Consider the following 27,553-nt stretch of genomic DNA (forward strand, 5'->3'; position numbering starts at 1 on the left):
GTTCGAGTTTGCAAAGCACCTTATAAATAAGATCAGTGTGGAAGATTCACTCTGTTTGAGTCACCAGACTGACAAACTGGAATCCACACTTCAACTGGGCCAGGTGTCCTCTTTAAAGCTTATTGAGAATTAGGGCTGCCACAAACGATTATTTTGATAGTCGACTAGTCACCGAGTATTTTTGCGATTAGTCGACTAATCAGATCATGCATCCATTGGACGTAAAACGTACAGCTTATTGCACCAGCATGCATCTGCTCTTATATAACTATTATTAGCTTACAGCTTGAAGTGTTTAAGGTATGTGCTAACTAAAAATAAAGACAAGATGATAGTTTGTTAAATTTTAATGAAATCTGCAGGTTGTTTCAGTGAAGTTTAATAAACTCAGCCGTCTGCTCCTTGCTATCTAAAATATAACAGGACACCGGAGTATATTCTCGAGCATCTCACACTTCTGATAATCAGTTGTCTGCTTGACGTTTATTCAGCTGTGTAAAAACTTTATTTCTCAGCCAAACCGATTTACTCAGGAAGAAATAAAATACTGAAAAAAGCCAAACAATAACATTTTTAAGTTATCTAAGTGACTTATATATGTTTGACCTGAGTAGCGAAAGACGGCGGTGGGTTTGAAAACGATTTGCTGGGAGTCCGGTGTTCTCACGGGCTCTAGTGAGCCTTGCCCCCGGCTAGCTATCGAGCTAGTGAGTAACAGACGTCTCCGAAAACGTCGGAGCGCTTTTGAAAATATGTGGTGTCTTGATAAACTGAGCAGATATTTGAGGTTTACACAGTTACTTTCTCGCCTAAAAATATGTTAAACGTTTATTTTGTAACCCAGAAAGAATAATAAGAGTAATATTAAAACTAACTAGCTGCCGCCATTGTTGGAAACTGAGCTGGGCTGCGCTATGAATTCTGGGACAGAGCTTCTTCTTCTTCGGGGTTTAACGGCAGCTGGCATCCTTGTACATGCAGTGCTGCCATCTTCTGTTTCAGTCCGTTATTACACTCTTAAATACTACTACTTATTCCTGCGTCTTTTGGGATCTTACAAAGCTTCAAACGACGCGTCGACTATTAAATTAGTCGTCGACGATTTTAATAGTCGACGTAATCGTGACTAGTCGACTAATCGTGGCAGTCCTATTGAGAATACAAAACTGCCAAGGCAATATGCGAGCTTTCTTGTCAACTAACCTGCTAAAAGAGCACTTTTTCTGTAACAGAAAGGTTGAAATGCCAAAGCTAAAACTGTTATATAAATATCTATTTTTTCTCTTCGTTACTTCTGAAGGTACGTTTCAGAGATAACAGATGAGGCCTTCTGGAAGCTTTGAAGCTGTGAGGAAAGTAATATAATAGTCAACTCGTATCTCACAAATTAGACTTGTTCTTAACTCATGCAGTAGCATCAGTCAACAAACCTAATGGACACTCTTTTGTCTTCTAATGGAGAAAAACATTGTAGGTTTACAGCACACTAAAACATTAGAAGCAGATTGACTGCATTTAATAGCCTGTAAAAGTAAAATAATGCAGCATTGATCTGTTGCTGTATTCTGTGCTTGTAAAACATAAACTGGTTTTGGATGAATTGGTACCCATTGCGGAGTAGCTATGAGGCATCAGGTCACTGCTTCTGAACATTTGTGCTTACCGGATGCTTTATCATTTGACTTTGAGTTTTTTGTCTATTCCTCCATTCATTTATTCCCCGTGCACACTTATTCCTGCTCAGTTTTATGAAGTGGGTCTGTAACATGATGTAGACAGTTTTGTTGTACCTGTCTTTTTTTTGTTTTTTTTCTGGGATTCTTGCACGTGGCAGTGAAGAGTCACAAGGCTTCACTATCTCAACTTGTGCGTCATATCCTCAGAATGAAAAACAGATTCAGTTTCATAGAAAGGCGGTGAGCTTGAGTTAGGTTGATTAGGATGGAGCCCGGCAACCATGGCAACATCCACTTATCCCCCAAAACTAAATGAAGGAGTCCTGCAGTTTTCCGTTTTTCTGTCTTTCTTTGTACTCTTTATTTCCGTTTGGCATTTTATGTGTCGTATTACTATTGTGCATTCAGAAGAGCAGAAGAAAATGCACTCATTTTCTATGTGTGCTGTATGTGTATCAACAAGAATATTAATCTTTATATTTTGAAATAAATAAATGAGTCACCCGCTTTAATTCACATGATTATTTATCAGACCTCTGATGCATTCTTTAAGTCCATGATTTTGTTGATGGCTCAGGGCTCTTGCAAGGAAAACAATTAATGTGGTCAGCAACCATTCTACGCCCTCATGTTGACATTTTGTATATTTCTCTGACAAAAATGCTGTACTGATGCTTATAAAGCCATAATACTGGATTGTTTTGAATAAGTGGGGGCATTGTTTGTGTGGGACTTAGTACACTGACTTTGACTTTTAGAAATAGAGAAGGATTGTGCATAAAGGAAGGTTATTGACACCAGAATAATTGTGTGAATCTTAATTTTTCTGAGCAGGTAGGGTGTCACAGATGAAGATGGAGCTGTTGTTCGATTTGATTTGGCATTTCGTTGTGAAAAGAACTTTGGTTTTTAGTTACACAGTGGTGCCTAACTGGAAGACATACTTAGTGATGCCTTGCATTTGTTTTAATGAGACTTATCAACCCTATGCTACATTGTTTCCCCACACACAGACATTTCTTGCTGGCTGCTAAAGTATATTAATAATCAGTGATCCATTTTAGCATTATTATTTTTTATTTCCTTCCGAGAGAATATTAGCATCTTATTTTGAAAGCTCAGTTATTGCCAAGCAGCTAGTCCCCCGGCCTTTACTTCTCATGCTTCCTTCCTGCTCGGCGTGTATGATGCTTTTTCTCAATGTTATTCAGCTGCCTCTTCAGTGAGTCTTTTTTTTTTTTCTGCAGAAAGACTAGCTGATATTGCCCCGCCTTAGACTGCAGCTTTTTATAGTACTACTTTTCTGCTCTGAAGAGCTGCTCTAAGCTGGAGGACCACTTCAGCCAAAACCTGTGTCAGGTGAAGAAGTGGTTCGTTTTTCTCTATGCCTTCCTCTCTGAGAAAGCACAGAGGACAGTTGACAGTTGTAGGCTAAAATACAGTCTGTCTGTGGGACAAGAGACTCACTGAAAAGGCAGCTGAACGTGTGGGTAATTTGTCACAGTGGTTGGACATTTCTCGTATAACATGATACTTCCATGCATATCTGAATGAGAGGATGTGTTGATATGTGGCTCCTCACTCCTCAAGGGGAAAACCTCTTTTTTTTTTTTTTTTTTTTTTTTTAATATAAATAGGACAGGCCTGTAAGGCGGAAATGGTTCGCATACCTTCTACCTAGGTTTTCTGGTACTATGTTGGCTACTCAAGCAGCTGTTGCATTTGTTTTTAATAGGTGACGGTTGGTTTCCTGTTTCTCTCCATGTGTCCCACGCCCTTTAGTCTGATATGACTTCACAGAGTTGCTGACTGCTTGTACCCTGGATCCCTTTAATATGTACATTGAAAGTACAGGATCATCTTGGTTCATATGTCCAGTTTGCAAAATGGCAGACCCAAGATATTTCATGAGCAGATTTCTTTGAAATTAAACTGTGTGTGTGCGCCTCTGCGCGCGCGTGTGTGTACGACAGTTCAATGCAATGGATTATTTTACTGTTATGTATATGCTTAATGGAAATTAAATAACTCTCTATTTCTTGGGTTTCTCACCAATGTAATCTTGGGGCCAAGTTATTCTGAGCAATGCCATTATCTGTAGTTATTTGTATCCACCCATCATCAATCCATCCATCTTCTTCCGCTTATCCGGGACCGGGTCACGGGGGCAGCAGCCTAAGCAGAGAAGCCCAGACCTCCCTCTCCCCAGCCACCTTCTCTAGCTTATCCGGGGAACACCAAGGCGTTCCCAGGCTAGCCGAGAGATATAATCTCTCCAGCACATCCTTGGCGGGTCATCCCCCTCATCCCTGGACTCTGCTTCCTCTTCAGAAGACGTGTCAGTGGGATTAAGGAGGTCCTTGAAGGATTCCTTCTGCCGCCCGACAATTTTCTCAGTCGAAGTCAGCAGCGCTCCACCAGCACTATACACAGTGCAGGTAGAGCACCACTTTCCCCTGAGACGCCTGACGGTTAGCCAGAATCTCTTGAAGGCAGTCTGAAAGTCTTTTTCCATTGGCCTCTCCGAACTCCTCCCACACCCGAGTTTTTGCTTCAGCCACTGCCGCATTCTGCTTGGCCTGTCGGTACCTGTCAGCGGCCTCCAAAGTCCCACAGGCTAACCAAGCCCGATAGGACTCCTTCTTCAGCCTGGTGGTTCCCTTTACCTCTGGTGTCCACCATTTAGTTCGGGGATTACCACCACGACAGGCACCAACCACCTTGCAGCCGCAGCTCAATGCAGCAGCGTTGGCAATGGAGATGCTGAACATGGTCCATTCGGACTCAATGTCCCCAGTCTCCCTCGGAATGCTGTTGAAGCTTTGCCGTAGGTGTGCGTTGAAGATCTCACGGACTGGGGCCTCTGCTAGGCGTTCCCAGCACACCCTCACTGCGCGTTTAGGTGCACTGGGTCTGTCCAGTGTCCTCCCCCGCCACCTGATCCAACTCACCACCAGATGGTGATCAGTTGACCTCTCAGCCCCTCTCTTTACCCGAGTGTCCAGAACATATGGTCGCAGGTCTGGTGATACGATTACAAATTTGATCATCGACCTGCGGGCTAGAGGGTCCTGGTGCCACGTGCACTGGACACTCTTATGTTCGAATAAGGTGTTTGTTATGGCCAAACTGTGATTTGCACAGAAGTCCAATAACAAAACACTGCTTGGGTTCAGATCAGGGAGGCCGTTCCTCCCAATCACGCCCCTCCAGGTCTTGCTGTCGTTACCCACGTGAGCATTGAAGTCTCTCAGTAGGACAACAGAGTCTCCAGGTGGAGCACCTTCCAGCACCCCACCCAGGGACTCTTAAGAAGGCTGGGTACTCTGAACTGCCACTCGGCGCATAAGCGCAGATGATAGTCAGGACCCGTTCCCCGACCCTAAGGCGTAGGGAACAAACCCTCTAATCTACCGGGAAGAACCCCCCAACGTACAGGCAGCAAGCCGAGGGGATATTAGAATAGTCATCCCAGCCCGCCGCCTCTCACCAGGGGCAAAACCCCCCCTCTCCAGGAGACTGGTTCCAGAACCCAAGCCATGCGTAGAGGTGAGCCCGACTACATTTAGTGGTACCTCTCAAACTCACACACTAACTCAGGCTCCTTCCCCACCAGAGAGATGACATTCCATGTCCCAATTGCCAATCTTGGTAGCCGGGGATCAGTCCGCCGGAGCCTCCGCCGGGGCCTCTGCTCCTGGCCGCCACCCAGCACGCAATGCACCCGACCCCTATGGCACCTCCTGCGGGTGGTGGGACTGCAGGAGGATGGGTCCATGTCCCGTTTTCGGGCTGTGCCCAGCCGGGCCCCATGGACTAAGGCCCAGCCACCACACGCTCTCCCTTGGGCACCCTCCCCGGGCCTGGCTCCAGGGCGGGGCCCTGGTAACCCTATCCCGGGCAGGGTAAACTGTTCCCTCGATGTTTTCCTCATAAGGGTCTTCTGAATCGCTCTTTGTCTGGTCCGTCACCCAGGACCAATTTGCCATGGGAGACCCTACCAGGGGCCAAAAGCCCCCGGACAACATAGCCCCTGGGATCCCTGGGACACACAAACCCCTCCACCACGATAAGGTAGCAATTCACGGAGAGATAGAAAATAGAAAATGCATCCATAAGCATCTGGTACGATATTTAAATCTGTATACTGATACATTTTTCAAAAAGTTGAAGAAATTATGTTGAGTTTTCTGTTAGCCCTTTGGATTAAAAAATTGTATATATTGATTTTTTTTTTTTTTAAACTAAGTTCTTGCACATACTATTCATAATTTTAGACATGGCATAAAAAAAGCATTATTTCTTTCTGCAATGAACTGAATGGCACTCTTAAGACATTATTCTGAAAAGCAGCTTTGTGAAGCCTCTGTTTAGTACGTACTGTTGGTGTGCTAGATACTGCTAGTGTCTTATTGATTTTAATGAGCTTGGAGGTCACTCCTGCACATTAAGGTTTGTGAGCTCTGAATACATGATCCTGTCAGTGCTCTGTCATGTTGCTAAGGTTTGTGGTGTGTTCTGAATACTAAGTTATTGACTGTCAGCATATTTTACACATATTCATCCTGACAGACTTGTGTCACCATGAGCCTTTCCCTTGAAGTGGCATTGCAGTGCTTTTATGGAGACGTAACACTGAGCAAGCATGTGGGGTTAAATAAACTAGTGACTACGGCTCTTATTTTCTCTCAGACTTGAGCGTCAAAGCCTGTCAAAGCTCTGATCCCAGCCTGGCTGACCTGCTAACCCACTGGCATGGCCTGCTGACGCACTCCAGCTCCAGAACACACACAGTACTGGCTTACAATTCTCTTGGCACTGTTACACACGTAAAGCACAATCCTATTTGACTGGCTATCATCAGGAATTCAGTGCCACTGTTTGCTCAATACTTCAACTCTGGTTTATACGACTAACATTTTCAGCAAACATTTGTTTTTTCTAATGAAGGAAAGATTTTAAGGTGTTATTGATGCATGGATTATGTCTGCACATTTTAAATTTGTTAATAGCTAAGCTCGTAACTCTTGCTTTTAAATGGCTGTAACAGCAAAGGCCCTGCAAAATGCAAATTTGGTATTTTTATGAAGATTTGTAGTTTGCAATTAAAAAAATAAATAAAAAAATAAGTGAAGTGGTTGGATTTATTTGTATATGCTCTTTTTCTATTAAAAAAGGCACAATAGAACATTTATTTTTAGTACAGTCATGTATGAATTTTAAAAGCATTTTGAAGGTACTTAAGTATTTTTTGTTTTTTCTCTGCTCCACAGGGCTCCAGAGATTATTTTGGGATTGCCGTTTTGTGAAGCCATAGACATGTGGTCCCTAGGCTGCGTGATAGCGGAGCTTTTTCTGGGCTGGCCTCTTTACCCCGGGGCCCTGGAGTACGACCAGGTAAACAGCTAACCTTCTCACCGTGCACTCTTGCCTCATTTCTTTTTCTGGGGATTTTCTGCCTCTTCATCTCTGCTGTGTACCTGCCCACTATCCCTTCTTTTCAGTTTTTTAAGTAACTTATTAAGCATGTCCAACTTCTACTTTTACTTTCTGTGACTCAGTTTCTCCTCTTCATCAAAACACAGAAGCTTTTAAAATAAAACTTAGGAGGTTTATGGAAACAAAAGCTCTTGTGCATAGTTATGCTCTGAAATAAATATTGCGATGGATTGTTTGAGCAAAGAAAGCGACCAGGAGTGTAAAATTGCAGTTTAAAAAAGAAGAAGAAGAAAAAAAAAGAGGCGCTTGATGTTCTGGTTTCTTTGTGATGTACTGACCCTGAGGACTGTATTTGTGGCACTGAGCATTAGGGTATATTTTTGTGGTTGATGGTATGTCTATTAAAAGCTGTTGGATGCCTGCCCCTCCCAGTGGAGCCCTGACAGTGTCTTCCCAGGACTAGACTGATCTGGGCTTATGCTGAGCGGCTTTCCCTCCCTGCCTCGGAGCCCCATCTACTCAAAGCCTGCCAGCAGAGCCTCAGTCGGATCCTTTCTGTCCAATGCAGCACTTTACATTACTCACCTCAGCCGCGTGCTGCACACTGTAATCATACCAAGGTATTTTTATGCCCTGGTATCATTTTTCACTCTCTGTTGGGCTGAGACAGGAGAGAGAACTCAACTCCTCCGAAAGAGATTTGACTCGAACACAGCAGGACAGGCCTAAATATGATTAATTTGTTTTTGTACAAGCCAGACAGAATGTCACAAGTGCTTTAGAGGTATCTGGAGAGAACCACCTCAAGTTAGGATTAAATTTTATGTATTTGAATCTAAACACAATGCGAACACTGGCGATTGTGGCAGTGGTTTCATGTAGAGAAGAGTTCATTCTTTTTTTTCTTTTTTTTTTATTTTCACAAAATGGTTGAAATACTGATACTTTTTTTTTTTTTTTTTTTTAAAAAACTGAACTGTCCTGTGATACCAAACCCACATGTCTGAAAGACTGCCCACTGGTATAAAGGGTTCCCTGTATGCTTATTGAATTGCCCCAAGAATGGGAAAACAACCAGTACAATTAACCTTCTTTGAATTTAATCATCAGTCAGTCTGACTATTTTTTCCCAAAGAGAACCACAGCTCTGTCAGTAAAAGAAAAAATGCATACAAAACTACTTTCTTTCCATTTCAGCCTTACAGTCCTTTAGCAGAGCCTACCTACCATCACTTATATTGAAACATGCTGAATTACAAAATTGTAAACATTCCAAATTTATACATGTTAAAGAAGATGTCTTTCAGTCTAAATGTTCTGCTAGGGTACATTGGCAATTGTGTTAGTTTCCTTATATGAAAGCATTTGAGAAGTTTAAGTCATGAGTAATCATTAACTGGCAATTCCATTGCAAACCTTAGCAAAGCAGTGGTTTGTTGGTTTGAGGTATTTTCCAAGAGTCATAGGTTGATTTGCCAGGAAGTGACTGACCCTCTGCCACCCTTTCTTCTCCCTTTTTCTTCTCGTCTTTCTACATGGGGTCTTATTCCATCCTACACAGCATATTGTATTTATAACTCTAGCTCCTCCTGCTTCCTTGCTTTCCTTTTACTTACTCAACCCCACTTTTACCTCATCTCCTAGTCACGTTATATTCTACTTCTACATGAGGCCTCTTTTCTGTTTTTAATGCACTTAGTTAGTGTTGCCTTATTAGTGGCTACGATTAGCTAAGATGCTGTGGTCTCCACTATACCACCCGTTATCTCTTTGGCCTTTTTTATATCCTTTCCGTAGTTCTTTTTGTTTCTTCCTTGCTAAGCCGTGCAAGTGAGAACAGTGGCAGTCAGCATGTGGAATTGCAGAAGTAAAATGAGTCCTTGCTATCATTTCTTCCAATATTTTCCTTTGGTACTCAACCTTGTATAAGAATAAGAGGTTGTATGCATGGTCACCAATAAAGAATGTTGGGTTATTAGGGGTTAAAGTGTCAAAAGAGATATATATCTATATCTATATATATCTATATATCTATATAGATAGATATATAGATATATAGATATATAGATAGATATATAGATATAGATAGATAGATGGATATATATAGATATCTATATATAGAGATATATAGATCTATCGATATATATATATATAGAGATATATAGATCTATCGATATATATATATATATATAGATAGATAGATAGATAGATAGATAGATAGATAGATTTTTTTTTTTTTTTTTTTTTTTTTTTTTTTAATTGTACATTGAAAAGCATTATTTATAGTCTGCTCTGTTATCAGGACTGTCATAAAATAAAAGCTGCTGTGCTTCCTGTTTGCCCTGCAGCAGGCCCAGGCTCGCTTGATAGTTGTTTTGCAAAGCTGTAGCTTTGCGCCAGTGATCTCACTGGTTTAAGCTCTTACCAAGGGCATGCCTTCAAGGAAAAATAAGGGTTTTCCCATCACAAAAATTTTCCCACCCACGCACATTGGTTTTTTTGTTTTTGGTTTTTTTTTATGTTTTGTTTTTTTGGCTGTTGCTGTTGACATGACTAAAGCTTAGCTGCAGTATTTCATGAAAAGAGGGGAATTAAGGCTAGGGGTACTTTTGGGATAAAGTTTATTAGAATTGGCAGTTTCAGTAATCTTTGATTATTTTATCAATAGTTCTTGATGTACTTTAATCAGCCTTTATTGGGGATATGGGATTTGATATGAAAGGAAGAACATTTCCAAAAGCAAAAGTGAAATGGACTGTGATGCAGTGTGCTGTGTAATAGTTGAATGTAAGGGGATCTCCACCATCCCATCAAAGTCACTTAACAAACAAGATTGCGCTCATCATGCATCCCATCAGAGTGGGAGCGAATGCAGTGCTTTATAACCTCACATATGGCCAACTGATATGAATGAACTGTCCCACCCACACACAGACACATTGCAGAATTTGCACCTCAATAACACTCTGATGCAAGTTAGCTAACGCTTAAGCATCACGGTGGCCAAAGAGGCCAAGAAGAACATTAACGGAGTAAATGATTCCAACAAAAACATGTAAGTTTAAAAAACAAACCTGCATATGTTGAAATGACGACGCAACATTGGCATCCCAGTATACAATTGGGGACATGAATGTTTCTCTGCCTTACAGTTATCTTGATTTCACAGTGTTATAGGATTATGTTCGTCTATTAGTGCTACATATGAATGTGTGTGTGTGTACAGTTCCTTTAATCTTTGTCATTCCTACAGTGTGGCTCTTTGCTCTCTCTGCGTCTTAGCTTTGCTGAATCTGTAATGATTGTTGTTCATTACACTTGGGTGTGATTGACGTCAGCCAGGCTTCTCACTGCTGTCCTTTCATAAACCTGTGTATGACATTCTTGTCTCACAGTGTGTGACTGACAGGCGCCGTTGCCCAGGAATGTATTTGACTTTGAGACCATGGGAACCTTGTTTTCATACGTTTTCATGAACAGACAGTGACATCTTTCAGACATCACAAACTAGACTCGATATAAGGTCTTATTTGGGTTTAGACCTTTCAAGAACATGCCACATTCAAGGTCTTTTCAGCAGTTACCACCGTGCGCACATCCACACAAAGTAACTCTGAGGGACCTGTTAGTGTGATGTCACTGCCAATGACCTTGTAAATTTCCATTTGTACACAACAGTGCTGCAGTGATGTTAGTTTTATGAGAGAGTGATAATGATGGTGAAAACAGCCTTCCTTTCTGAAGTGACTATTACAGTACTTTATTTTCTTCATGGAATCTTTTCTCCTCCCTTTCTCTTCTCACATTCAACAGATTCGCTACATTTCTCAGACGCAAGGTTTGCCAGGAGAACATTTATTAAATTCGGGGACAAAGACAGCTCGGTTCTTTTGTAAGGAGTCTGACTCGCCTTATGCAGCATGGAGACTAAAGGTGAGGAGTGTTTATATACAAGTCACAGAAATGTATAGAATTTGAATTCCTTATTTAAAGCACCTAGTTTCTAACCTTTTTGGGAAAAGCTTAAAGGTAAAGATGAATTGGAAATACATTCTTCCTGTCGGTAAACAGTAGTTGCTGTTCCTAGTATAGACATGGCGGTGTCTTTCCTGCAGTAAACTGAAACTTGTACACATAATTAAGATCATTGTCTTATCTCAAGTACAATGGAGATATTGTATTTACACTCCACAAATTTCAGTATCAGATTAGGGCTTTTCTTTGGACTTTTCTGATGAAACAGTTTACTGGCAGAGCCAGTATATATTGGTAGCTGTAAATGACCCAGCTACAGCTAAAGCTGTGAATACAAATGATTCAGTTCATAGTAACAAAATATTCAAATCCCAAGTAGCAAGTGATCTACTTCATTCATATGGTACATCTCCACTAAATATTTTCTTGTCTACAGTCAACAGATGAGCATGAGGTGGAGACGGGAATGAAGTCAAAGGAAGCAAGGAAGTACATCTTCAGCTGTTTGGATGACATAGCGCATGTATGTTCAAAAGCTTGGACCACAATGTACTTATCGGGACTTCAGAGGAAGTACAACATCAAAGGTTTAGACGTTGTAGGCTACTAGGTCTTTACCAGAGGAAGTACACCTACACATGTATGAGGAGAAGACAGCACACATGTTATTACTGTGAAAGAAAAAAAAAAGTTGCTCTTGAATTGCCTTCCCCCTTCAGTTGAATGGTAAACTTAAATTCAGAAGCAAAAAGGTTCAAGTTTCAGTCACACAAAACAAACCACAGGTGGAAATTCCCACAGTGACTGTCGATGCCTGTTCACGTCTGTACTTTTGATTTAAACGTCACTAGAGATTCTTGTGAATTATGTTCGTTTGCTTTTCTGGAAAATGCGTGTTCCAATAAAAGTGCTTTAATTAATTTTAAGCAGATTATATTATAGAGTCATAATTTACTTTTTTTTTTTTTTTTTTTTTAAGATGATTATTTTATCTGCTACTTGTCAGCTATTTTGACAAGTCAGCCTAAATAAATGTTTGTATTCCAGGTGAACTTGATGATGAACTTGGAAGGTAGTGACTTGCTGGCAGAGAAGGCAGATCGCCGGGAGTTTGTGAGCTTGTTGAAGAAGATGCTGTTGATTGATGCAGAAGAGAGGATTGCCCCCGCAGAAGCTCTCAGCCATCCATTTGTGACGATGCAGCACCTGCTTGATTTTCCACATAGCAACCAGTGAGTTACCTTTGCTTCATATTGTGGAACTGGTGCAATTTTGACCTTCTTATATACCGGTAACTTGTACTCCCCATGTCTCGGTCTTCAGTGTGAAGTCATGTTTCCACATCATGGATGTTTGCTGGACTCGTCCCAGTGCATATGAGGCCGCAAACCGAAACAAAGGGCCTTTCATCAGGCCTGTAACTACAACCGCTGCTGCCTCAGCCAATCACCCTTTCAGTAAGATGACTGCTGTCCATCCTCAAGTAAGTTGGTTTTGATTCTTTTTACACACAGTAATTATTGCATCCATAAATTAAAATATTCAAAAACAAAGTTTTGTTTCCTGAATGATGGAATAATCCCACATGATGTGAATTAATAATAATAATATGCTTTGTTTTTGTGCTTCTGTGAAGAGTAATTGTACAGACCTTGCTTTTATTGCTTTTTTGTGTACTGACTTGTCCGTCTTATTGCGTCCTCGCACTGCTGTCATGGCAACAAAAACACGTCATGTTTCTGAGGTCATGGCAACAGTGCAAATCAGTGTTGTTGCTGAGGAGAAAAGAGCAACTGACCCTTTTTTGGGTTTTGGATCTTTATAATGCAAAACAACTCAGTTTATTTAACATGTACTCACAATGAACATGACTAATAGTGACATGCATGCATACATACATTACCTGAATAACAATGTAATGGTGACATAGTTAACCATTAGTACACGGGAAGATCACATTATGTCTCCCTCATTCCAAATCAGAACTAAAAACGGATAAGAGTACCAGATGGCATTTATTGAACGATAAAACTGATGCACTGTCATTTCTGTTATGTTTATGGGCCGCTATAAAAGAAAGTCAATGTTTATCATTCAGGATGTGGTGGCTTTCTTAGCATTACCGATTTGAAAGGCTGCTTTGCGTTTACAGTCATGTGTGCGGGGGCTGGGATACATGTAGAAGCTGTAGCAGACTGTATAGACCTAGTTGTTGTTAGCCAATAAATGTGATTATACCCAGGCACGAGAGAAGCATTAGTAGGGAAGCAAAGGAACATGCTCGACTGTTTACCCCCAAGGCCAGTCAACTCTTGAGCATGTTCATAGCAAAAGGTGTCTTAGAACAGGGAATATCAACAGCGTAAGAGCATAACCACAATCCTTTAAGCTTAGTGACTTTCATTTCTTCAAGGACTGCATTAGTACAAAAGTGGACCTTGAACCTGCTTTGATTCAGCGACTTAGGAAATTATGTGTGATATGGGTTTCAGGTGGGCCTACACCTTGTGAACCATTATCTGTAGACTTATATACTACTGTTAAGCCAAAGGTTAACTGACTACCCAATAATTTCTCTATTTAATATGTTTCTGATCTCTCTCACCTGGGGAAAAAATGCTGCTGGCATGTTGCCATCTGCTGGCTCTTCAGTGCTACTGATCGTAATTACAATAAATCTGAAAAATGCCATTATCCCCTTTTTATTATTGTTTTTTTTTCCTTTAGGGGTTAGCTCCATCAGCGGCCTCAGTAATGCACCCTGGCATACCACTGCAGACAGGAAGTGGTCAATTTGGATGCAATGAATCATTTCAGCAGGCTCTCATTTTATGTCCCCCAACCATTCAAGGTAGGACATGTAAAACTTTATTTAATTTATTTGTCATGCTTTCAGTCATTCTTATATTTATTTGTCACTCTCCTTTTTGTGGATAGACTTAACATAGACATTTTCTATTACCTCCCACAGCAGGAATCCCCCACAACACAGCTAAACCAGCAGGTTACTCTGTTCGAATGGAGGCCTCTGTGCCACTAGTCACACAAGCACCCTCAATCCAGCCCATACAAATCAGACCTGCAGTCATCACACAGGTAAGGAGGCACTTAAAATGACAGAATATGTACTGATATGAAATGTTAGCTTGAGGTGATTGGCGTGCTTAGATCAATGAAATGTTTTTCATTTAATATATATTAATCATTTTTGGGAGTCATTTAAAAGGGGAGAAATAACCACGTGCGAAAGAAGTTCTGAGTTGACCTTTAATGTACAACCTGATGAAAGTAGATTCTGCAGTGATGCAACTTTGCTTCTTTGCACTCCAACAGTCTTGGTCAGCTCGTGCACAGCAAATCTTGGTGCCCACTTGGCAGCAGGTGACATCGGTGCCCCCACCACCAACCACTATGGCGTCGGACACAGTGGCAGGCTCACAGAGATTGGGTGACTGGGGGTAAGACATGCATCTATTTCAGGAGGTTACACTACACCGTCTTCCTGATGTGTCATCCATATCATTTCGCGTCTGTATTTATAGTTCCATCGCATATTATAAAAATTATTGATGCTTAATTATCTTTAGTTTCCGTGTGGTAGGAATGGACATGCTGTTCTCATGCTGCGTGCTTGCTCCACTGAATGTTAACGATCTATGAGTCATAAGCTGCATTTGTGCTGCAGGAAGTTTCCTCGGGGACCACAAACCTTTGTCAAAACTCTGTGTTATTGTCAAAACTTTGTGTTATTCCACCACAGGAATTACAGTTTAGAATAAATTCTGGGGAAGTGTGTGTGTGTGTGCGTGTGTGTGTTTTTGTGTGTGTGTCTTGCAGCACCAAACATTTATTTGAACCAGACTGCCTTGGTCATTGCACATTCAGTCTTCATAATAGCTGATAAAACATGTTTCAACTGTTTTTAACATTTTTGCCTTTTTGAGTCCCCACCCAAAGTGGTGGATACAATTAGTCTAATCTTTGTCATGGCAGTCCAGACATCCAACAGTCCAAAGCAAGCTTTTAGTTCCTTAAAAATAACTAAAGCTTCTTAGTAAGTACTTTTGGTAGAGATGTAGCTATACCTACCAATTTTATTGAAAGCTGTGCACAATTTGAGATCTTTGCTTTATTTGCAGGAAAGTGCGTCCCCATGGTAACCATTACAGCTCCATGATTGCACACCCTCAGCCATTCTTAACCAACCAAATGACCATGTCCACCCACCAGCCAATCAACATAGGCATTGCACATGTGGTGTGGCCACAGCCAGCTGCCAACAAGAGAGCCAAGCCGTCTGTGAACAGGTATGATGCATGTTTTTTTTTTTGGTTTTTTTTTCTTCCCTTAGGAAGAAAAATAAGGACACAAAAACATGAATCTGACAAAGCCTCCTCTGTTCTTTTCTAGGTGTAACATCTCCCAAAACACTAACATCCAAAATTTAGCATGTCAGTCCCCAAAGATGGCCGATACAGCAAAGAATGTGGACGAGGTACAGGAAGCCAGATGTCCAGAGGAAGGCCACGCTATTGGAGAGGAGCAAAGAACAGAGCAGGTGGAGGAGGAGGATGAGAACTGCTGCAAAGTGGAGCCAGACTGCGAGGAGCTTTCAGTTTCACAGGAGCAGAGACAGGCTATGGTGATCTCTGACCTCGCTAGCCCAACTGTTAGCGTCATCAGTATCAGCAGCGATGAGGAGGAGGGCGCGCAAAGACATTCAATTGGAGAGTGAGTATTGACTACGATGCTCCTCTTCCTAACATCTCTTTAAAACATTCAAATTGAGTGTTTGATTTGATACATCTCTCTGCACACAGATGTAAGGGGAGTGCAGATTGTGAAGCATGTCAGAGCACCGTCAGTATGGAGAGAGTCTGTTCTCTCAGCAGTCCAGACAGTACGCTCAGCACCAGTTCTTCTGCCTCATCTCAGTCCAGCACATCTCCCTGCAAACACCCCAACAGGTAAAGTAGGGATAGTAGCTTCAGACTGTGCTTGAACAGATGAGATACTGCCTGGTTTTAAAAGTCTCCATTGGACAGATTAGCCCAAATTTTAAAATAGTACATGACAACCAAAATAAGTGTGCAACATTGAGAGATATTCTGTTTAGCTAAGTTCTAAGCTAAGTTGCCTTCTTCATTCTTATTGCAGCATGTCGGACGATGAACAGGAGAGTGGTTGTGACACCGTGGACAGCTCGCCTGCATCACATACCTCTGGCCATAGCAACAGTCCCTTCACAGAAAGGCGCTATATTGCTGACAGCAACCAGAACTGCGAGCCTTGCGTCGCATGTGTTGCCCCGGAGACCGAGCCCAGCAAACCAACAGTTCGTACTGTTGTGGTGCCTCCAATGCGGGTGCAGAACAACAACAATAATAACCCTGCAGTCAGTGAAACTCATGGCAACACAGGTAATGGTTTACATTTGCTGCCAGATTTATACACGTTCTTACTCTACTTAAAAGGGGGATGAGCAGTAGATTAACACACTGATCATTCTAAACTAAAATGATAGTTAATGATATGGTTAACATGACTATATTCCTTCATTGTGCTCAATTGCTAAGTGTCTGAAGTATACTTTAAATAATTGTTGAGTCAGACAACTTGCAAATCCATGACTAGGTCGCGCTAGCTCAAAGGTCTTGTCACCACTGCTGCCGTCTGCTCCACAGGTCACGTGACCTTGGATTATGTCGTTTTAGTAGGCCACAGAAGTTCTCACAGGTGATTATGGTTTACGTGCCCTGACATATCTGCTCTGATTGTTGGAGTGGATATCTGTTTGCTGTCAACACTTCTTACTCAAGGCTGAGAGACCCTCTGTTTCTGTGTGGATTTGCATTTCTTGAATCTGCATAAGGCATGTGCAATTGCCCCAAAGATACCAGTCAGTATTTCTTTATTGGTGCTAGACTGGACACATGCTATATGTAGACTTTATAACAGTTGTGGTAAGTGGGACCACGGGCAACAACTGTCATTTAAGATCTGCCTTTTTTTTTTTTTTTTAATAAGACCCTTTAAAGTGCAAGGTTTTACTGTAAATCCTTAGAAAATCATACAGATTCATATTACCTTTATGTCTCTAACCTCCAAACTATTACAACTAAAGGCACACATAAAAGGGCACAGCTTCCTATTCTAAGGCTGCCATGTGTATTTTTAGCCAGTGGTCTGACCCCCACTATAAGCTCTATGAACAAGCTTAGTTACAAACTCCTCCCTGATCCCCAAAACATATCTATTTATAATCATCTAAATGAAAGAACAGATATAACTGTGTTTAATGGTTTGGAACTGATCAAGCACAGCTGAAATCACCAATAAGCCTTCAGAGCCTCCTGCCACAAATGTTGCCATTTCTCTGGATGTAGTTGGATCTCTGGCTCAATCTTGTTTGCCTGTTATTTACAATCTAATATTGTTAGTAGGACACTGTGTTGTTTGTGTTTATAAGCGTCATTTCAGTCTTTCCGTTTTCTCTTCTGTGCCCCTTTTCACATGACCTGCTTCCTCAGGCTTAGAGTCTTCATGCCAGTCCAAAGGGCGCAGTTTTCCTGGGCGACAACATCATCACTCCACTCCCCTCCTCAACAGGCCTCAGAAAATTACCCCTGCATTCCAGCCCCAGCAACAGCAGCCTATTGGCTTTGGGCAGGTAAGCACATGCAGTCGCATACCGTGAACGTAAATAAAGACACTAGTACAAGTTAGAGATGGCACGATACCACTTTTTTATGTCCGATACCGATATCATAAATTTGGATATCTGCCGATACCGATATGAATCCAATATAGTGTGTTGTTTAATCAATAAAACAGTTTTTTTTAATATCTTGCTGCTTTTTGTATAAGTTCATACTCAAGTTTAAAAAAAAAAACAAAAAAAACCCCAAAACCACTAAAGCTATTCTGTTATACCTGTATGCAAAAAATACACTGCACCCAAAATATTTCATAGTTCAGCAATACTGATCAATCTAATAAACTTAAACCTACTCCATCCTCCCTATTCTGGTATTTTAAAGAGTAAGCAACCTAACTAATAGGGTTCTAAAACTCCCAGAAAAAAAAAAAAAAATAGGGAACCACCCCCCGCCTCATGATGCTTAATTGACATAATCAACTTTAATTTGATGCAGTGTGAAAAAAATGCACAGAAATAAATTATTTTCCAAGAATAATTAAATAGATTCAACATCTTTCTTCAACAGAATTGCAGACTGCACAGATCGTACCTTCCCAAAGGAAAAAGTACTATAGCTTACTAGGGTATATTAGACTTAATAGTTACTATCTACAGTAATGGACTTCTATACATTTTACATCAGATTAAAACTTGGGTGTAAGATTCAGATAATTATTTATTAAAAGCTAGACATTTTAAATGAGAATAAGAAAGAAAAGTATGTCTTTGTGCCCCCCTTTTCCCTTTTCGGCCCCCCTGGCTAAACTTTGCTAGATCCGCCCCTGCACAGTTACCAGCCGTCAGCTACGTAGAAAAGGATCCTGGTGTAGAACATAAAATTCTAAAAACAGCTTATTAAGCTTAAACGTGCTGATGTTGTTCAGACACTGGTTTCCTCTTTCTGGCGCAAAGTGGGCAATAAACAAACAAGAGAGACGGACTCGCGACAGAAAAGCCGATCAGCTGATCATTAATCAGTTTCACGTTTGAAGTAGCAGCAGGAGAGAGAGAGAGAGAGGCAGTCGCTCCATATATCGGTTGTTAAGCTTAACGCGGGAATGCTTTACAAACATTCAGAGATGAACTTACACATTTGCTTTACTTCTCTCTGGGATAACTTCCTCGGAGATGAAATGCCGGATTGCTAGCGAGGCTACAAATACACACAGCCGCTCTATCACGTGACGCGTACTGCTGCGACGTGCTACGGTCATGAGCCGAGTTACGCCATGTCGCAAGTTTTGTGAGGTGCTTTTTTTTTGATATTTAATGGATCGGATTACATTTTTTTAATTTTTCTCCGCTATCCGATCCAGTAATTTACGTCAGTATCGGACCGATACGTAATATCGGATCGGTCCATCTCTAGTACAAGTAAACTTATTTTTGAAAAAAAATTATATCTGCCTCATCAAGTAATATTGACTGTAAAATTATTTGCACAAATTTGAGATTTTGAGAACAACAATTTTGACATAAGAAACTTATCCTGAAAGGGCAAAATTTGTTTCTTCTTCAAAAGAAGTCTGAGCAAAAGCATAAAAAGCTTGGTTTTAGCTCCAGGCAGAAATAATCCTGGTGTGTCTTTATGAACGTCTCATCTTATAATTTTTGTCAGCGTCAAGTCTTTTTCTGGAATGCGAAGCAGCAATGGCAACTTGTAAAATAACATGATATTATTAAAGTAACAGAGGTACTTGTGACTACACTCACTACAGTTTAATGTGTGATAAAGAGCACAACATTTGAATTTCAAATATTTCCTTTTTGAGGTAGTGCAGCAGTCAAGTTCATACTGTAAGTGGAACTTCCCTGGGAGGAGCAACATCATAGCAGTGCTCCCAAATGGTGTCAGATGATTTAAGTTTCCAAATATTTTTAAAGATGAAGGTATTTTACTTTGATACTGTTCATTTACTCTTATGTGCATTGGTACACAAGCAGATGATGCCGCTGTCGGTGACTGATAACATGGAAGATGTTTACATGCAAGCGCATGGAAACAGCAGCATCTAGTGGCTCGCAAAGACTCACTCGGTACCGATGAATCTGAGGTCGTTGAATGTGAAATGTTGTTGTTCTTCGCTCCTTCAGGTGCAACATTTCAGTTCCTGCCATCAGGAATGGAACGGGAACTTTTCCCACCGGAGACCACAGGCCTACATCCCTCCCACCATGCATGGGCACACTTTCACTCTCTCCCACAGCAGCCCAAACCACACTACGGGCCCCCACCCACACCTTGGTGGACATCCGCACTCCCAGCCCACCATACTGTCTTACCCTCCGTCTGGTCCTCTGGTCACAGCTGCACCTGTGGCCCACCTCCTGGCCTCTCCTGGGGCCACCCGCCCCGTCCTTCAGCCAACCTACAGCATCTCCCATCCGGCAGGCATTGTGCATCAAGTCGCAGTAGGCATCAACCCCCGGCTGCTACCTTCCCCCACCTTGCACCCCCAGGGCCAGTTCAAGCCCCTCTTTCCCCCGCACTCCTACATTGCCTCTCCCGCCTACGGCAGTTTCCCTCTCAGCCCTACCAAAATAAACCAGTACCCTTACATCTGAGCATGGCTGCTCAGGTACCCTTCATACCACCTGAGGGCTAAGTGAGCAGGGCGAAATATATCTTTAACCACAAACAACATGGTTTTTATTTCTGAAAAACCATGGCACAACCACAGAGAAAGCAAACTATTTTTTGAATCATGTAGACTTGAGTGTAATTGAACTTCAAGCTTTAAAAAACAAAAAACAAAAAAAAAAAAGAGTTCCAATGGTAGAGATGATTTGGCAAAAATTAAGAAGGAAGTAACGTATGAATGACTGAATGAAAGAATGAATGAATAGTTAAACTCACACTTAATGTGTTTTGCACATTTGATATATCTTTGCATTGGATCTTCTACGAATACTCCTCAAGACAGGTGAATAATTGGGGTGTTGTTGAATAGTTAGACTTTGCACCCCTGATCCCAGCTATTTTTCTATATTGCCTTCTTACGTGTGTGCAAGACACATTCATCTTTGTAAAGCCATCCCAGTCTCTAGCTCTAGATTGACAGATGCACATGTCGTCCACAGTGTACGTTGTACTGCGTTTGAAGTATTTGTACCTTTTCGGTGTCTTTTGGTGTTTAGCAATGTCAAGTCAATTAACCGAATTAAATAGGGTTATTCCTCACGCTGCATGTGGTCTTGCATGAGCAAAAATGTAAACGGAAAGATGCATAGACGTTGCTCTTATTGTTTGTGTCACAAGACTCGCTGCATTGTATAACTGTCCCCAGCCATAGTGCCTTACATATTTGAGGTTGTTAATGTTACTACTTATATATGACTATATACATGAATATTAATGTACTGGACTGCAGCACTTGAAATTCCAATCAGTCGATGCATCCTATGTGTGAGTGTATATATATGCACATGTGTATATGTCCATGCATAGCCTGCATGGATGTGATGTATCGCGGATAGCGGTGCTTATATTTTGGAGTCTGTGTATATTTCAGCGTGTAGTGAGTTAATTTTTTTCCCCTCTGTTCTTTCAAGTAGAACAGCGTGCTTTGCTGTTGCAAATGCCTGCTGTTTCATTCGGTTCATTTTATTCTTTTATTTTTTTCATTCTCCAGTTCCCGAATGAACTAGTGTACAAAGTGCAAGTACTGAATATTGCTTAATATTTGATAATCACTTTCTATTCAGTGAAACTCTTACTACTAACAGTATTTGTACTGTTTGAAACTGCAATACAATCTAAATAGTCGTTGATTATTCTTCATTTTTCGTCTTCGTATTTTCGTTTTTGAGTGTTTTCACTTTGTTTTTTGCTTTTTTTTTTTAATTTTTTTTTAGATGTTTAGAAGTGTGGTGGGCATGGCTTTGATTAGGTAAAGAAAAAATGCAAATTAATTCACAGTATGGAATCTTCTAAGCCTGAGCAAACCATGCAGTATTTGATATACACACATATATGGACATATATTATAGAGCTAGACTATTTAGTACAGATGCTTGATAAGGTGTGAGTTAATTGTGTGCAATTCTCTCATTTATGCATGTGTGACAAAGTTAACTTTTTCACTTTACATTATACCATTTGTTAAAGGCTTACAGCTTATCGGTGTCAACTGCTTATTTTATACATTCCGTCAGGGAGGATATATATACATATATAAGACGGTAGCACCAGTCTATATATATGTAGATATGCTGCGTGTGTGCGTTTTTGTTTTGTTTTCTTCTGTTTGTTTTACTAGTTACATGTGTGGGTTTTTTTTTGTCTTTTTCTTTTCAAATGAAGTTGCTTGTGCAGCACCAAAGACTGTAATTCATTTCTTGAGCAAGGTAGCTATTCTGTTTGCATAGACCTCAGTTGTACTGTAGTTGTAGAATGGGGTTAAATTAAAACAAAAAAAAGTTGTATTTAAAAAAACAAAACAAAACAAACAAAAAAAAACAGCTGAGGTTTTGTCTAGCTTATTGGGCAATTAATAAGTCGTATCATTTCTTTCTTGAATGTATCATAGATAAGCTGCTATACGATTGCCACTTCAATAGCTGTGAAATTAGGTGATTTCTCTCTGAGTTTAAACCTAGCGTTGCTATTTTTGTATAGGTCCCTAATTATCTGAAATAGAAGTGGTTTTGATTTTTGTGTTTTGCGTTCATATTTGAAGTGTCATTGTAACTACTGTATTGCTGATGATGAACATTAGTTGCATTTGTCGTTTCTCGGGGTGCGTGTTTTTTGCATCAGTATTTTATCCTTATTAACCTTTTGGGCTCGTCACTGCATATAAATGATGTATCGATGTAACTTAATTTTTGTATGTTTTCATATTGACGTTTTGTACACATCTGAAGCTGTAGCTTGCAGGATTGAGTTAACTTTTTTATTGTGAGTAAACGGTGTGCTACCAGTACTCTCGTGGGTTATGAGGGCACTGCGAGATGCCGGGGGGGGGAAGAAAACAAAAACATTGTGTTCCATTGGAAGACTTCTGTGTTGTTTCCACTAGTCACACACAAACGCACTTGCCACTAAGCACTTATAGAGGTAGGGAGGCTTGTTAGGGTTTGGGTGATTAGACTGTAAGAGAGAAATTTAGCCCAATTTTTCTGTTCTAAAATGACGTTTTCTGATTTGTTTTTATTGTTAAATTGGTTTGATCAAAGTATTTATTGCAGCCCTTTTATCTGTTCAATGTTATATCTGGCTAGGATATCAGTTTCACAGTTTGATATTCTAAACTGCCTTGAGTTCAGATCGCTCTCCCCTTTATGAGTGTCTAATATCAAAACGATGTTTTGTCGGTGCGAAACCGTTACCGTTGTGATATGTCCTTTCTTGAAATTGAGACAGTGTGAGCAGCACTGTTTATGTGCCTTGAGATTCAGAAAGTGAGAATTCATGCTGGTGATTTCTTCCCAATTTATTTGAGGAAGGCGTAGAATTCAGTAACAGTTCCCTACAGTGTAGAATGGACAAGTTTTTAACAGACATTTGACCAAGAGTTTAAAGAGGAAAGTAAGAAAAACAAGAAGCAGAGAATAAAAACTACTCAAAGTAGGACTTCATCACAGTGACTCTGATCAGCTTATACACATGAACAGCGTAGTGGTGGTTCTCCGCTTGTTTCAAACAGTCGCCACGTAAAACCTCTCTGATTAACACACACATGCGTGCGCTTTGAATGACACTCACTCAATGGTCTTTGGATAGTCACTCTGGCTGAACAGCAGATGCAATACTTTACATTGTGCGGTCATTGCACCACCAAGTGTTCTTAGATAATCTCCATGCTTTACATTACCTTGCATGTACACCTTAGATGCTTCACTTTGTCTGCCTAGAAGCTGACTGCCTAGAGCAGCGCTCCTATCATGCAAGCTGAAGCTGAGTGGGAGTAACCAGAGCATGGCTGACAACACTGGCCTTTTAAAAATCAGAAGCTATGTTTTATATCCAGCAAGAGTATATCTGGGTGTTTTTGTTCTGGGTACTGGACGAAAAGAGCTCTGTCGAGGAGGTTGTCATCTTCTCTGTCAGTCATGAGTGCAATACTCCACATTTCGCCACTGACATTGATATGGTTGTATGTTTTTTAATAGCTTTTGTCTGACTTGTATGCTTTACTGATCATACTCAAATATCCCTTTGGGAAAGAAAGCTTATGATGACAAGGCATGGACTTGGCAGATTAGTGCTTGAAATAGTTCCCCCAATAATAAGCATGTGAAATGTAATCTGTGTTTTGATTCCTTCAAAGGTATTCACCAGCAATGCGCCTGCATAAACTCTCCCGTACTTGTTTAGGAAAAGAATGGATGCAAGAGGAGAGAAATCTTAAAACTGTTTTTAATTTTCCACAAGATTGACACCTTGATTTCATTTCTTTTCTTTTCTTTTCGGTTTTTTTTTTTTTTTTTTTTGAGGATTCATGTAACATTTAACAGATAAAACAGTCATTTGTAAAATTACTTCTATTAATGTTATGACTTTGATATGGAAAAAAAATCCTCTGCTGCGGTATTATCCTTTAGAGATCTTAATTCAGGGTGTGTATTAGTCTAATTGTGCTACTGTGTAACTGTTTGATTTTAATATGAGATTTGTTTTACTCAAGCTCTTATTTTCAGTTTTCTGGTCACCTGTATCAATTTCAGAGTTAATTCACACTGCAAGTTATGGAATCATCTGTTTGGATTGCTCATCAATTAGACTTGATAATTAAATCTGAACTGTTACTGTTTTAATACCTGTAGATTTTTTTTTTTTTTTTTTTTTTTTTTTTTGTGGCTTTTATTTCCTCCTGTTTTTGGTTCGTTTGCTTTTTTAATTTTCTGCTACACTAGTTTGCCATGTAGCAATTGCACTGTGCAATATTTACAGTATGAGGACTGGGAAAACTAACTCTATGGATGTGATGTCTCTTTACAGTTTGCGATAGTGTTTCCTCTCTAGTTCTCAGTGATTTAGGTGTGACCAAGCCTTCTCTACTTTGTCACATTAAGCGGGTTTTCCAGGTGACTCTTTTGGTGAGTGTCAAAATAAGACTTTATCGTGTATTATTGTTAAGATTCACTTTGAATTAAAAAAAAATCTATTGATGCAGTTCTTTCTGATTTGGTCTGTTCATTCACATTAATGCACATTAATATAAATGATGGATTGGACTCATTTCTATTGGTTTTAGTGGGTGAATGGCAGGAAAAGTAGAGTTTGCAAGGTAGTATCTTGACATTTATTGTCATAAACAAAAAGACTATCCTTTAGAATTGTTTCAGGAGAAAACTGCTCAATTATCAGACATGAGAACCTGGAATCAGACAAAAGATGAATTTTCTGTCAGTTAATTTGTTGCATTTAATCTCCAAACATGAATATGTTCGGATGAAACTGAAATTTGAACCTGAACACAATAAACTGCACCTACTGAAGAAGATTGTGTGCTGTGATTGAAAGCTCCAAATCACAACAGTTCCCTCAATGAGCTTTATATTGTACAGAGAAACCCAACAATCAGATTAGCCCATATGAGTAAGTACTTTGGTGACACTGGGAAGGAAGGACTCCCTTTTCTGACAAGAAGATGCCTCCGGCAGAACCAGGGTCTGTGAGGGGAAGACGCCTGCTGCGACCGGTTGGGGATGAGGGGAGGAAGACCGGACAAAAGACACTGTGAAAGAGTAAAAAAGATGAATAATGGCTAATGACACAGTGATAAAACGTTAATAAGAAGAAAGCTCCCAGCAGCCTCGATCTACTGCAGCGTCACTAAAGGGGAGGATTCAGGGTCACCTGATCCAGTCCCAACTATATGCTTAAAATCTATATTATTAATAATTTATTTATAATATAATCTATTATATTTAAAATTAAAAATCAACAGCTGTCATCTGTAGAAACTCATAGGAGGTAAAAACGGGAGGGTATGCGTCAAAAGCAGAAAAACATCGGCGGCAGAAAAGTGTCTCCCGAATTAAAACCTGGAGCTTGTTCCACACATTCTTAAATAAGAAACACGAGTGAGCACAATTCTGAAAAATTTCAAATGATTATGGTTGCTAAATTACCTCAACCGGAAAGACGTGTTAATGTTCAAATGAGGTTCTTTTGGTAAAAAATCGTGTTCAGTGGGCTTTGGTGTTGACGACCTGCTGTGTTTTCTGGGTCTGGCCTGCCATCCTGTGGACATCAAGAGGTACAACAGCCATTATCCGCACAATTAGGTATTCACGCATTAATTACGGTAACCATTAAGAAAGACAATGTACGTGTTAATAGGCTAGTCTCACGTGATTATTGTCGTTTTTAATATCAACCACACATGCAAGAGCGCAAAGAAGACCAACCATCATTTTTTTAACCAGCTCCACATAGAAATCTGATTCTTAACGAGTTACCGCCAGAAGAGGTCGTCCTGCCCTCTCGCTTCCATTCTCACTACAATTAACAGAGAGGTTAATTCGCCCAGTTTGGCCAGGAAGGTGGCACACTTCAAAATCATTCAGTAACCAATCAGCGGTAGGCTGGCCTTTCTTTCATGACTGAATGTTGCCTGTGCACAAGTAAATGCCTGCCATCCACCTGGACCAGGTCTGGATGTGGCACTTCACCGCCAACAGCTAAATGTCAAACCTTTGGCAAAGTGCGCGCGCCGCCCTGCGCCACACAGTGATGATGGGTGGACCGAGCGGAGAGGGGCGATAGGGCACATTTCTTAATTTCCCTTCAGCGCCGCTTCCCCCACCATCCAGACCTGGACACGCGACGAGACCGCGGGACGGCCCTGTTTCCCGTTCACACAGCGATCCAATGTATTATTCACGAGCGAAACTTCAGCAACTTGTCCACTGGATATGGCTCCCGGTTTGAGGAGTGGGCGGACAGGTCACCCCAGAGTGGCGGGAACCGGCGGGGCAGACCCCGGTGGGTGCTCGCTGCTGCGGACGGATGCAGGAGGAGAGGGGAGGTGTTTGAGGACCAGGTTGCGAGTCGGAGCAGCGGGGATGCTTGCAAACTGTCTGCTGTCTGTAGCAGTGCTTTTACTTCTTGTCCGGTGCTCTTTGGCCGCAGAGGGTAAGCACGCGCCATCGCGCTATCTGCTCCAACATGCCGTGGCAGAGTGTGATTTTTATGCGTTCACATTTTTCACATCTAGGCTGTGACATCTGCTGTGGAAGAATGAGAACATGCTGAGTGGAAAATGGATCTTTTGTTTAACACGGGCAGCGTTTTGTAATCCGCTGCTGGGTGCGTGATTCACGGGCTGTGTGGATGCAGCTGTGGTCTGCTCAACAGATTTCTAAATCATTTTTAGGAAAGGAAAAGAAAACTTCTATCCTTTAGCCATGAATCCAAATCTCTACAGTGTGATACACTGTTGGGCTTCTGCAATGAATGAGATTAGGGAGAAAATACTCCCCTGGACAAGGTCTCTTATAAACGGCACTGCCACGAGATGATATTTTAGGGATGCTGTTGATTCTGGTCTACTCGGGGTTTGCTCATATGTGATGTAACGCTCACCTGAGCCTGAAGCCTTTGTCTCACTGATCAGATTGCACTGCACAGAGCACAGAGCTCCGTTTCTCCTCAGGATGAGCAATCTCATCCTCAACGTTGTCTCCCAATTCAACTTCACTTCCCCATTGTTCCTTTGATGGCATTTTATTTGTGTTGCATTTCAATGACAGAGGCTATTAAGCCCCATTATTACAGCCAGTAATGAGCTGTAAGGAGTTATTCTGGGAATGC

General features: G+C 41.0%; 2 protein-coding genes and 1 long non-coding RNA gene across 6 annotated transcripts in view; 2 read left to right on the forward strand and 1 right to left on the reverse strand.

Annotated features, from left to right (window-relative positions):
• Positions 1–24,910, forward strand: part of hipk3b (homeodomain interacting protein kinase 3b) — a 54,338-nt gene extending 29,428 nt beyond the window's left edge. Inside the window, exons 3-17 of one of the 3 annotated variants that reach the window (XM_084932231.1) lie at positions 6,950–7,073; positions 10,929–11,048; positions 11,527–11,613; positions 12,138–12,322; positions 12,414–12,573; positions 13,818–13,941; positions 14,065–14,186; positions 14,424–14,548; positions 15,230–15,397; positions 15,501–15,821; positions 15,911–16,057; positions 16,248–16,510; positions 16,775–16,826; positions 17,627–17,760; positions 19,885–24,910. In XM_084932231.1, the coding sequence (XP_084788357.1) occupies positions 6,950–7,073; positions 10,929–11,048; positions 11,527–11,613; positions 12,138–12,322; positions 12,414–12,573; positions 13,818–13,941; positions 14,065–14,186; positions 14,424–14,548; positions 15,230–15,397; positions 15,501–15,821; positions 15,911–16,057; positions 16,248–16,510; positions 16,775–16,826; positions 17,627–17,760; positions 19,885–20,396 (2,644 nt within the window). In that variant the 3' untranslated portion in view covers positions 20,397–24,910. Of the gene's footprint in view, positions 1–6,949; positions 7,074–10,928; positions 11,049–11,526; positions 11,614–12,137; positions 12,323–12,413; positions 12,574–13,817; positions 13,942–14,061; positions 14,187–14,423; positions 14,549–15,229; positions 15,398–15,500; positions 15,822–15,910; positions 16,058–16,247; positions 16,511–16,774; positions 16,827–17,620; positions 17,761–19,884 lie in introns of all 3 variants that reach the window. The other 2 variants (XM_084932212.1, XM_084932222.1) reach the window with 2 other exon arrangements.
• Positions 23,208–26,016, reverse strand: LOC146393633 (uncharacterized). The gene is made up of 2 exons (XR_014800551.1): positions 25,870–26,016; positions 23,208–25,472 (listed from the first exon to the last, which is right to left on the reverse strand). It is a non-coding gene; the product is annotated as an uncharacterized LOC146393633 (long non-coding RNA).
• A 333-nt stretch (positions 26,017–26,349) lies between these two features.
• kiaa1549lb (KIAA1549-like b) overlaps positions 26,350–27,553 on the forward strand; it is a 58,264-nt gene continuing 57,060 nt past the window's right edge. Inside the window, exon 1 of one of the 2 annotated variants that reach the window (XM_084932201.1) lies at positions 26,350–26,875. In XM_084932201.1, coding sequence (XP_084788327.1) covers positions 26,656–26,875 — 220 coding nt within the window. In that variant the 5' untranslated portion in view covers positions 26,350–26,655. The remainder of the gene's footprint in view (positions 26,876–27,553) is intronic. The other variant, XM_084932193.1, reaches the window with a different exon arrangement.

This window comes from Perissodus microlepis, chromosome 1, assembly GCF_051167445.1.
Source record: "Perissodus microlepis isolate ML-2025 ecotype Zambia chromosome 1, ASM5116744v1, whole genome shotgun sequence".
NCBI lineage: Eukaryota > Metazoa > Chordata > Actinopteri > Cichliformes > Cichlidae > Perissodus > Perissodus microlepis.